General features: G+C 43.2%; 1 protein-coding gene across 7 annotated transcripts; it reads right to left on the bottom strand.

Annotated features, from left to right (window-relative positions):
- Positions 1-2092: 2092 nt before the first annotated feature.
- sanbr (SANT and BTB domain regulator of CSR) lies at positions 2093-12239 on the bottom strand. Of its 7 annotated transcripts, none has more exons than XM_027277069.1 (21): positions 11937-12239; positions 10524-10675; positions 10202-10373; positions 9402-9498; positions 9079-9317; positions 8803-8861; positions 8219-8379; positions 8029-8115; positions 7104-7214; positions 6872-6995; positions 6580-6732; positions 5884-6026; positions 5698-5794; positions 5571-5603; positions 5328-5427; positions 4034-4119; positions 3732-3760; positions 3386-3459; positions 3173-3261; positions 2904-2979; positions 2093-2810 (listed from the first exon to the last, which is right to left on the bottom strand). In XM_027277069.1, exons 1-21 carry the CDS (start codon positions 11992-11994, stop codon positions 2725-2727), a joined length of 2226 nt encoding a protein of 741 aa, XP_027132870.1. In that variant the 5' UTR covers positions 11995-12239; the 3' UTR covers positions 2093-2724. The 7 variants fall into 7 exon arrangements, 5 of the variants coding, with proteins under 5 accessions (XP_027132870.1, XP_027132862.1, XP_027132875.1 ...); XM_027277061.1 differs by having other exon boundaries at positions 9402-9501; XM_027277074.1 differs by having other exon boundaries at positions 2904-2986; positions 9402-9501.
- Positions 12240-12378: the final 139 nt, after the last annotated feature.

Raw genomic sequence — 12378 nt, forward strand, 5'->3', positions numbered from 1 at the left:
GAGGTCTTACAAACGTCTCAACACATGTTTGCACAGAGAGACAAGTGTTAAAAAGAACTTCCATAACTTTGAATATGTAAGCTGCCTTTCCTTCACTCCTATTCTTGTGAAGAATGAATGTAGCATCATAATAAAAGTCAAATGTGTCTAGTCTAGTTGTCCTGCAGGTCTCACATGTCTACAACAGTTCATGTGCAGTCAGAGACCTGCACGCCAGAATAAAACGAATGAATGACCTTGTTAGAATTTTCTTTTTTACAGTATCACAACAGGGCGTCAGAAAAAAGTGTAAAGTAGTGCAGAGATTGTTAGCTCTAGTTAAGTCTTCTTTGGAGAGAAGAACACAGTTCATGCTTTAGTGGGCACGCTTGCCTTTTCCAGACGATATAACTACAGATTGTTATGAAATGGCACAGGTACTAAAGTTGAACTGGTTCATATTAAGCATCATGGCAGTGTGGTGGAAAGGCATCATCACTTTGGTTAGTGAAAGGTTCATTGTTATAATAAGATGTTTTTCATGTTATTACGACATGCAAACATCATAACAAGACGTTTCTTGTTAGAACAATATGTTTCATGTCATAACTTGATAACTTGGTTATACATTATACTGACTACTACTATACTTTGACATAAGATAAATTGTATGCTGTTAAAACAAGAAGTTTGTTGTTATGTGAAAACCTGTGTGTGTGTGTGTGTGTGTGTGTGTGTGTGTGTGAGAACTGAAATGTAACTTCCAGTTGGACAAATGTGTTCAAAGTGTAAACTGTCACTTTCTCTGATGTCCAGTCGTCTCTTTAGGTAACTGGGAAATTTACCTCAATCTCTCTCCCTCTCTCTCTCTCTCTCTCACACACACACACTCTCTCTCTCTCTCTCTCTCTCTCTCTCTCTCACACACACACACACACACACACTGACATAAATCCTAAAAGGAAAGGTAGAGGAGGATGATGATGGACGTCACCTGTCATATACACTGTGGCATCCGGCCATTTCAGCTTGGACATCTTTGGCCAGGCATGGTGCTGTGTAAGCGGACCCTGCCACTAATCCCTGTTAACATACTGGTATTACATTAAAGGTTATGATGACGCTCCGCCACTGAAAGCTGAAACACTCGTCTGATGCAATCCAACAACCTGTCAGCTCTGATGCAACCAGAGAGGAAGCTGCTCATGCTCTGACACTTTAATTCTGCATCAAATGATTCACTTTACTGTACTTTGTTCACTTTGTTGGGGGTCCAGCACATCAGCTGTGGGTCTTACAGTGATTTATGTCCAAAGCTGGACAGCGGCTGCTTGTTCTGGCTGCAGATCCTTCAGTCTGAAGTCCCAGCACCTCTGTGAAGGATGGCTTTTTGCTGATATGAGTGCAAACGTTAGTTTTTTTCCCCCTGATTTGTGCAGTCAGCATCTCTTTGCTCTGGTGTATCACTGGTTCATACCTTTGCTTTGATGCGATCATATCTGATCATCTCTCTGGGACCATAATTCAGTCTGGTTGTAACCGGAACCCCTCCACCCTCCCCTCCCTCCCTGACCCAGATCCAGATATCCTCAGCCACTTTCGGCATCTGCTGTCGAGGAGAAGAGGGAACAGCTGGGGCAGGTCCCCGCCCACCCCACTACCTACCCATAAAGAAAGCAATGCCCGCTCCACGCTCCCCTTATGCCCTGCTCTGTCTGCACCGTGGGCAGGCAGGACGGGTTATTAATACCCCTGTGAGTAAGTACAAGAGGAAGAGCCAGGTTAGCACACCCACTGCTCACTCTGTGTTGACCCTCTACCCAGTGGCACATACCAAACCTCTGCCCAGGACTTTCACACCACTTCTACAAAATGAAGCAGCTTCTTTTATTTTGTTGGACGAGAAAATAATAAACTCACTAAAGACTAACCGAAAAAGTGGAATCATTTAAGTGTTGTTTTTTTTATGTCACCTGGCACCAAGTTGGAGCAGAGGTGACAGGCTGTGGTCAAACTGGGACAAAGTTGATTGCTGAGTGCCCAGTTCACTCCCCGAGGTGATGTACTGCCACCCAGTGGATGGTCACCAGAAGGAACTTGTGAAATAAAGCTCTGGAGTTGAGTGTCATTCATGTTTTATTGGTCCCAGCGTTGTACAGTACAGTTATTCCAATATAGGGAGGAATGACTATAAACTATATCTCTATCAGAACTGGGGGAACATTTATAAATAACTGCAGCATCTGTCTCACCCTGACGGCTGGGCTTGGCCACAGACGACAATAAATGTTCGTTTAATGTGCCGACGTAACGACCGGCAGCTTAACTGAAGCACGCTGTATTTACTGCATCCAAATAAGTCAGATCTTCAAGTGAGACGACGGTGGAAAAATAATTAACTGGTGTTTCTCGTGTTACTGTCCAAAAGTAAATCCCAAAGAAACACAGAGAGACCTGGTTCAAGAGCGTTTCATAAGAGCCGAGCTGGATCCAGACTCCTCCTTGTTTTTCAAGGACTGACCACAGCTGCACAAATAAATATCTAGCTGAGTGACGGGAGGATGCGGTTGATGGTGATCCATACATAGTCACCTGAGTTAAGCAAAGGGGGAGGGAACAGAACTGACAAGGGGAGGGGGGTTAAGGGTGAGGAGAGAGTCCACAGCTGGGTTATAAGTGCGTGAGGGGCTGCCAAAGTTATTGAGCCCTCGCAGAAGGACCTCTCCTCTTCCTCTTCCTCAGTCTTCATGCTCGTCTCTTCGGCGGCTCAGAGGCCTTCTCCCCTTCCTGTCCTTTATGTGGTCCGGATTTGAGCGTAGCGGATTTTAGATCTGCAGAGCCACAGAGAGAAGCAAACAGTGAATTATTAATGGGACATGGATGAGGTGTGTGTGTGTGTGTGTTTACACACATACAAAGAGTACCTGGGTGTCTTCTCTGAACTCTGTCTGGCTTGAGATGCACTCTTAAACTGTGCTTCCAGTCTTGAGTAGATTCCCCCTGTAGGCTGCAATAGCAATCACACACACACACATACATGCACGCACGCACACACACACACACACACACACACACAGCAAAAACAATTCTGCATCAGGCAGCTGCAAAAACTAGGACAGCAGGACTCTGGACCACAGAGCTCTGTCGTCTTGATACTGAATCACATCATCCGTGTGTATGAACAGATACTTGCTTCTTTCGTGTCCTTGGATCTGCTCTGCTCCTGCTCCCCAAACCTCATCTTAGTCAGGTGGCCGATGATCTCCACCATGCGACGCTGGTCTAGTTCATAAAAACAGCAAGACAGAACCTGATGTAAGCTCAACATGGAAGAGTAAAGTGTGATTGAAGGGTACAATAATATCACGTGTGAATAACGTGGACTTCCTGTCGAGTGCTTCTTTACCTTCTTCCCTCTGAGCGTCCTGGTTGTACCGCATGGAGCGAGAACTGTCCCACTTACTTTTCTGGACACTCACTCTGTAAAACAACAGTCACAGTGTTAAATCCAGTGCATAAAAAGGGGAAACACACACACATGTGTTCCTGAAAAATGGATTGTTTTGGTCAAACAGCACAATTACTGACAATCATCAGTGTTATCCTGACAGCGTCAGATATTTTTACATTATTTTTAATTGAACAAATCTTTGAAGACAAGTCAAAGCTGAGCATAAGCAAACTTCTACAGAAATACGTCTGCATGAGCGTGAGCATGTGTGATGTGATGGTGTGTTTGCAGATGAACTCACGTGAAAGGTGTGTTGTCTCTGGACTGTGACTGAAAGAAAGAAAATCTGTTTCAGAAACGGAACGATTCAGATTTTAAAGTTAGAGTCTTTAAATGTAATGTGAACTGTAAAACAATATCTACTGCTGTGGTGGAATGTAAAAACAACTGACATCTTCATTTAGTGTCAACTATACCTCACTTTAATGCATCAAAAATAACACTGTGTTGTATCATAAGACCAAAACAAAAAACTTTTTTTGTGTTGCACTTTTCCCTCCACTGAGTGATCTCCAGTAAACATGAGCAAAGTCTCTGACTCACTTTCTCTGGTTTGTCTTTGCGTTGAAAGTTTGGAGAAGATACTTGTTTTTTCAGAGGTCTGTGGGCCTTCTTGGCCTTCTTAGCAGCTGAAAACACAAAAACAAAACAGAAGAAAAAAAAAACATGAGAACGAAACACGCTGGCGGCGTCTGACGCCATCTGCTGTCACATGAGGGCAACTGTTTTATTATTTTCCATCCTTAAAAAGGGCTGCGCGTTAACAACAATGAAGCTTTAAAAATAGATGTGATGAAAGTGTGGAGTGGGGGGGGTGGAGCCGTGCTGCTGAACTATAAATAGAGACTTTTCATTGTGTGTCCTCGTTTTACTTTGAGCATTTTAAACTACAACAATGAGTCAGTGTTGAGGGGATGCAGCGCCACAAGACTCCACCACAAGGAACCTGGAGTCACTCACACACTTCATGCACACACACATGACATTTCTAATGAGGTCAGGGCTGAGCAGTGTTGCAGCAAATGTTAACCTGAAGGCATCGTGTGTTACGCTTCCTCCTCTCACACCTTCTGATTCTTCAGATAACATTACAAACTACAAAGTAGACAAGCAAAGTGTATTGTGTGTATGAATATGATTCTCACCCTGAGTGCTCTCTGCATCACTGCAGTGATGTGTGTTATTGAATCTCTGTCCACTGCTCCAAAAGTTTCTGTCATCACACACAATTAACCATAAAACTGCAATTAAACTGTCTTACGAGACAAAGCTGTCATAATAATAATGACGAGACCAGCTCAGAGCCTGTAATTACAGCCCGCAACAGCATTTTAATTACATGAATATATCCATGACTTATTATTATTCCTTGCAGACACAGTGCACCTTGGAAAACACAGAGCATCACTGACCGTACTCACAGCTCCTAAAGGTCTCACATGAACTTTCCTGTCTGTGTTTCATCTGCTCTGAAATAAATACTTCACTGTAGTTATTTGTTCTCTTTCTCATTTATGCACAAAACATTCACTGAACCCTGAAAATATAAAGAGACAGCTACTCTAAGATCGAGCTGAGCCTGTGACTACAAGCTGCTCTTACCTGAAGAAGCTGAGTGGATGGATAAACTGTTCATCAAGAAATAGTTCCAGAGAAAAACTTTATGCTGAAACAAACAAGATGCAGCATGTTGCTTTTTCTTTAGAGGTGTTCATGGGAATATTGTTTTATTCTTGTCTTTATGCTGAGTTAGGCTAACCATGTTCTGGCTCCAGCTTACTTAAAGCAACATAGTGTGACTTTCCTAAAACATTCTGATGCTACAAAGTTTTTCCACCTTGTTTCTTTGACAGCTCCTCTTCGTCCCCGACCTCATCTTCAGTGACCTCTGACCCTGTGGTGTACTCCTCGTCCTCTGACAGGAGAGACTGCTGCCTCTGAAAGGGAAAAGGTGACATGTTTTAGACGCCACATGCTTCAGATGTTGGGACTATCAATCTTTACAGCTGACTGATCTAACAAAATGATCAGTGGCAGAACATACGCAGATGTAATGAAGGAAATGAGAGAAAGGTCCTACCAGCTGCAGACTCCAGTTTTTCAAAAGGGAAAACTGGTCAAAGAGAGGAAGTGACCGAGGTCAGAACCAGGAAAATGAGACACACTGGTAGTATCACACAGAATCACACTAACAGACAGAGACTCACAGTGCTGCCGTCTCCTCTCAGAGGTCCGAGCAGCGTTGGCTCCAAGAGAACATCACAATCCTGAACCTTCTCTGTACTGGACGGACTCTCCTCAGTACTAACACACACAAAAATACTATTTCATTAGCAATTTCACAACAGGTCACACAATCAGTTGTTGTGAAATCCACACACTGTCACGCTCACCCCTCTGCAGGCGGTGTGCTAGACAAACACACTGCGTCTCTGTGCAGCAGCAGGTCGTTGAGGACTCTGGTCTGGGCCGAGGTGGCCTCGTCACAGTTCTCTTCATCAGGTACGGACACGATGTGGTCGCGCATCTTACAGCCCTAAACACAGACAGAAGCATTCATACACAGTAGACTCACACTGAGGTCACAGGGACTTCTGACACCGCTGCACTGAATGAAATACATCACTGAGAAACAATATGCATCCACAGTGTGTCTGTGTCTGTGTCTGCAGTTTAACTGTGTGTGTGAATGTGTGTCAGGATCAACTGTGAACTCCACTAATTCATTCACTGTAACCACAGAGGATAAAAGGGGTCAGCAGACATCCCAGCATGCAGTGGGTGGAGGGCATGAGGAGATTACTGATCTGCACTACATTATAAGCAAAGTACAAACGATGGTTAAATGAAGCATCGACGGGGCAGCCATTAGTTAATCTGCCTGTTTTCTGACCTCTGTAAAGAGAATGTGAACGCACACGTGGTGATTTATCAAATTATTAAATATGAATGAGTTCATGTTGAAACAACTAAATAAATAGATTTAGTTAGGAGCTGGTATAAAAATGAGTATAGCTCGTTAGTACTGTGAGTTCATTTGTGATTCTCTGTCACACTATTGTTGCACAAGTGTGTGTGTGTGTCCATACCTTGGGCATACCGGTGGGGTCAAAGCGGAGAACCCTCTGGTTGCAGCAGGGGTAGATTCCTGCACCGTGCCAGCCTTTCTCTGTACTCATGCCAGGGTACAACACACTGTCTGGGTGGTACTTGCAATGGGTCAGCTCTGCACACACAAACACCTACACACACACACACACGCACACACGCACACACACAGAAAGTCGTTAAGTGAGGTTGAATATACAGTGTCCGTATCATTAATCAGGCTGATAGTATCGTACATGCTTTGATCTTATATGTAAACACAAACACACACACCTGTTGGCATCGGTTGCAGGTGAGGTAGTTGATGGTACCCCAGATTCTCCAGTAGACCAGGACCCAGGACTTGAGCTCCTCGTACAGACCTGTGATGTATTCATGCACATCCCAGGTCTTCTGTCTGCACAAACACACAAACACACACACACATCAGCTAAACAACTATGAGTACATGAATGTTGTCCACGTACAGGACACTGCTTTGACATATCGAAGGCTGCTGTTATACCTGGTGTGTGTGTAGATGATTTCTCCGTGAGCATCAATGTTGATTTTTCCTGGAGCACAAGAAATCTTCCTCTCTGTGTCTTTGGTCAGCATCTTAAGGCACAGACCACACCTGAATGAACACAGATATGAATAATAATACAACCACCAACAATCCGAGAACAAATCCAAAATAAAGGTGCAACTGATGTCTATAAACCCACACACACATCAGTCGCGATTAAACTGATAGTTTGGGTTCATGATCTGGGCTTGTATGAGGATAGTCAGTGTTTTCAGTAACAGCAGACATGAGGACCAGCATGGAAGCTGAGCAAGGCACTGTTGTGGACAGGGGTGGCAAGAACAATCCATATCAGTTTGTGTACGCTACACTTAGAATAATTCCTGCTTTATTTATCCAATTTTTGACAGGAACATCAAAGAGTTGTATCGCCGTCTCCAGAGGCAGATTTCATTGACAAAACACTTCATTTTACATCGTGAACACAGGAAGTGCTGCCTCAGTCCACAGCAGCTAATGTTAGTGTTTTAAACATGTGAAGACACAGACGTGACACAACAATACAAAATAACCAAAATATTGAAATGAGGCAGCTGTGGACCTGCAGATGAAGTCTGGTGGCTTTGAAGACCAATGCAGTTTGATATAAAAGCTTCAGTTTCCTGTTGAAAAAGCGTGAAAACATTCTAAATGTAGCTCACACTTCTGACTGACACTGAGTATTTTATGTAGTTAAAATACATTTTGATGCTTCTCTCATCCACAGCAGTGCGTTACTTCATCTGTACTGATCCTCCAAACTGAGGACAGGCTGACCTCCGTCTACTGTAAGGACACACCGACTCTCATACAACCCTACTTGAAGTAACCTGAACTATCCCTGTAATGCTGCTGCTAAACAGTGAGCTAGGTAACTGTTCACCTGTAGAGAGTGGAGGCGTTTCCTGGTGAATCTCTGTTCTGGTAGTTGGGATCAAAGAGACGTTCGATTTTCTTCTGAAACAATTTGCTTTGAGGGAGAAATGAAATTAAAAAAAGTTTGCCTTTGTGTTTTTATGTTGTCACAAACAGAATCATGCAGCATGTTTTCATTACTCCGCCCCTCGTGTTACCTTTTGAACTTGTCTTTTTTGTCCCTGATGTCGTCGGCCTCATTGTGGCTGAAAAGCACGGCGATGCGTGTTGCCAGGTTGCTGTTGATGCAGTTCATGTTGCAGGGTGTAGCCACGATGGCGCTCATGTGTTTGTGGCAGTACTGGATGCACTCCTCCACCTGAACGCAGACAAACGTACACCGCACTCATAAGACATTTCACAGCGATAGTATATTTAGTTTCTATTGTCCTACATTAACACTAATCAAACACTTCTTTAACACTGATACTATGTAAGTATGGACTTAACTACAGGAGGTTACTGAAAAATGTCTAAATAACTGATGGAAGCAAAAGAACATCAATACTTTTAACAACCATGCAACATCAACTTAACAAAGCTCTATGTATGGGCCTCTTGTGTTTCCTGGACTAAAAGACAAATGTGCAAACTGCTAGTGCTTTTTGGGAAACTCTGACACTTCAGCATTGTGCTATAAGATATTGTTTCCAGGACACACACTGACTGATATTTTTAGATGTGAAAAACAAAAGGCCCGACAGACATCACCACACTCAGCTTCACACATCACAACACTTACTAACGTATCCATCTTCAAGAACTCGGAGGAGATCAGGATTGAGATCACATTGCTGGGCTCTGTAAACCGACAAACACCACATGACCAACCAAGCAAACCCCACCACCGACAAACAAACACACACAGAACACGCAGCCAGTGACCCACCAATCACACGCCACGTTTAGTAACCAATAAATCGAGCACCGTCCACGGCATTACACAAACAGAGTAAGTGACAGCTCAGGCTAAATAATGTGGAATCTGTGGTTCTTTTACAGGTTTTACAGAATTTACCCAGCCGGGGTTTGTCCTTGTTTCCCTCTCCTGCAGAGTTCCTCCTGACGTAGTTCATGAGCCAGTCAAAGATCTGCACGTCACAGTGGACGGAGATGTCCACCTCCTCCCACCTCTGAGAGTCCACAGACAAGTACTCAGCGAAGTAACGCATCTCTTTAACTAGCAGATCTCTGGGACATGTGAAGTCCTGCTTCAGGTTCTTGGTCTCATCACACACATGGATGACCATGTTAGGACTGCAGGAAACAAAGTTCAAATCCATCAGTGTGCGTGTTTGTCAGTTTGGTTTACTGCTCTGGGAATGAGCTCTCCATACTCACTCTCGTGGCTTCTGAGGTTTGTCGTTCTCCTCTGCTGAGACTCTTCTCTCTTTCTTCTCCACAGCACCAGCTCGTCCTGAGGGCGTCGATTTGGAGCCTGCTGACACCAGCAGAAAAAATGGAAATAGACTTTAAATAGCCTTCAAACCTAGCAAATACATATTTCATGTCCCTGACATACATTTTAATGAAGAACTTACTGCTCTGAAATATTCCATTGTTACAGAAGTTCATGTTTTCGTTGTGTAACATAACACTGATGAACTGATCTGATACAAGCTGTTATTAGATGAAAAGTCAAATGTATTTTAGAGCAGGTATAAAACAGCTTGAACAGAAAATAAGTGAGATGACAAACTTAAAACAGGGTTTGAGTCACATTTAAGATTTCACCTTTGTAGTAAAACACAGAGTTCAATTTAATACCTGTTTCATAACCGGCCAAATATTAAAGTATGAAAGAAAAGCGGTAACTATGGTAAGACCTAGAATTGTTTATCATTAGATCACTTTTCTCAGTGCTTCCCAACAACATAATTATTCCTAACATAGATGTACAGATTAACCAATTAAAAGTATGAATTTGTGATCATTTTATAAGTAATGTTCCTTCCTGTGGCAGGCAAGAGAAAATATTTTAGGTTACTTTTAAAATAAGTAAGTATTTTAATGCCTTGAAAGATGCAGACATGCCCTGTATGAATAAAGGTTATTTCCAGGTTGAAACATAAAACATTTGAACACCCAGCTCTTGTTGGTTGAACTATTTAAATTAAAAATGTTATCTGGCACTAACTGACCTGTAACTTTGCTGCTGCTCTGGCTGCTTCCCGTCTCCAACACCTCTCCGGTGTCCAGCAGCGTGGACAGGCCATCTGAAGGGGACGTGCTCCCTTCTGTCAGGGCATTACACTGGTTGTCCACATGAGGGAAACCCCCCGTGCACTTCAGCTCCTCAAATCGACGCGCACACTGTAAGATCCCATCAGTGCCACAGTATTATTTCTCATCAACAAATCAGCCCTAATGTCACTAAACCATGAGATGACTAATGGATGGGGTTAGATAGATGAAGGGGTTACATGGATGGAGGCATTCATAGTTACCCAGCATTCCAGTTACCTCCTTGGCAGTGAATCCTGGAACTAGCTTGGCAACATTGTCCCAGTTGATGGGCTGGGGGACTCCCCACAGAGAGCCCAGCACCATGTCCAGAACCAGGACATTGTTGTCATAGGGGAAGTTGTTGTTGTCCGAGCAGAAGCGGCTCATCTCTACAGAGGCAGAAACAAGAGACACGACGTCAACGACTAATGCCATGATCATCATATCCAAAGAAAGCTGAAACGACTGGTCGATCACAGAAAATTAGCAAGTGAATAAGTTGTTTATTAAAACTGAAAACTAAAAAATGCTAAATGACATTTAGTATCACATCTGGACTTGATGTGTTAGGAAACGCAATATGTTTGGTCAGTTTTCACCATTTTCTGATATTTAAGTACACCAATAATAAATTGTTTAATAAAGAAAATAATCCTCACATTAGCTGATAATAAATAATAGTTAGTTCACAGCCTTAATTTTAATTATTAAAGACCATAGGTGAAATGGGGCATGGCAGCAGTTAAATATGAAGTATTATTAAATCATCATACATGAGGCATTGCTTCATTACTGGATTATAAATACCGCACAACTAAAAACATAACTAATGGAGATGAATAACTTAGACTCAGTCTGACCAGTTTCCATAAAGGTTGGTCATAGTTTTAAACTTTAATAAACGATACATTCACATACATCAAACAAAGCAGTCTGGCATCAGTATGAACTGCGAGTTGATTTTTAAAGTGTCTTCTCCTGTGACTGACTGCGTCACTCACTCAGTGGTAATGACTGTCTACCACTGAATACACGACGGATCACTGCATCCTCTCCGCACTGTGAGCAGGCAAAGATGAGGAACAGGATTTGTGCATTTCACATGTGTGCGACATGAATTCATGCTAAGTTATAGCACAGAGAAACTTAGTAGAGTCCGCAGAGTGGTGCTGCTGGCGCAGGCCGAGTCCCGGCGTCCTCCCGCTGCAGCAGCATCAGCATCAGCATCATCATCATCATCAGCCGCTTTCAGGTCAGATTAAAGCAGCTGCTCCTCTAATGAACACAGTGATGAACAACAGTGACAGATACCGTTCACATACTTATCTGCAGTCGGGAATGTTCTCCCCCGTCGTCTCGTCTGGTGCGGTAAACTAAGCCGGTGCCTGTCTTATGTCTGTGAGTGCGGGTGGTGCTGATGCTGATGCTGCGGGATTCACTGCAACCATTGCTAATGCTAGCTAACTTTGCGGGACAGGCTCCGATGCCTTCACGTACACCTCGTAAAATCCGAAACACAATCACTCCATAGGACGCGTCACGAACATGGACGGTGTGCAGTCTGTCGTACAGTAATGCTGAGCTGCTGCTGTTTTCTTCAAATTAGGAAGTTGTGGAATGTAACACCACTAAGTTTGTTTAAGAGTGAACCTTTAAACTCGCTTCCATCCACGAATGTAGTATTTCCGATAGTCATTGAAGGCAGCATTAGCTCCAAATAGTTAGCTTCCCAAATCGCTGTGAGCTACTTAGCACGGATGTTTGTACATGTTTTAGCCCAGTGACAGCGTTAAAATGTTACGGACCCACTGGACTGCCACAACATGAACACACTCAGCGGCATTAACTTTAAATATTATAGACGAATAACTGTTTTTTTCGTTAGTTCCGTCCGTATCTGCAACGCCGACTCGTCCAGTTGTCGCACTGCAGCAGGTTAGGCGTCCTGTTGCTTAGACACGGCGGCCGTAAACCGGAGGTTTCTACCATAAATCCTCTTTAGACTTTAACAAAATAAAGTGAAATGAGAAATAAATGAAAAATAATAACACTAATATCACTACAATATGAACTAACCTGAACACCTTACTGC

The sequence above is a fragment of the Larimichthys crocea genome, chromosome III, assembly GCF_000972845.2.
Source record: "Larimichthys crocea isolate SSNF chromosome III, L_crocea_2.0, whole genome shotgun sequence".
Lineage (NCBI taxonomy): Eukaryota > Metazoa > Chordata > Actinopteri > Sciaenidae > Larimichthys > Larimichthys crocea.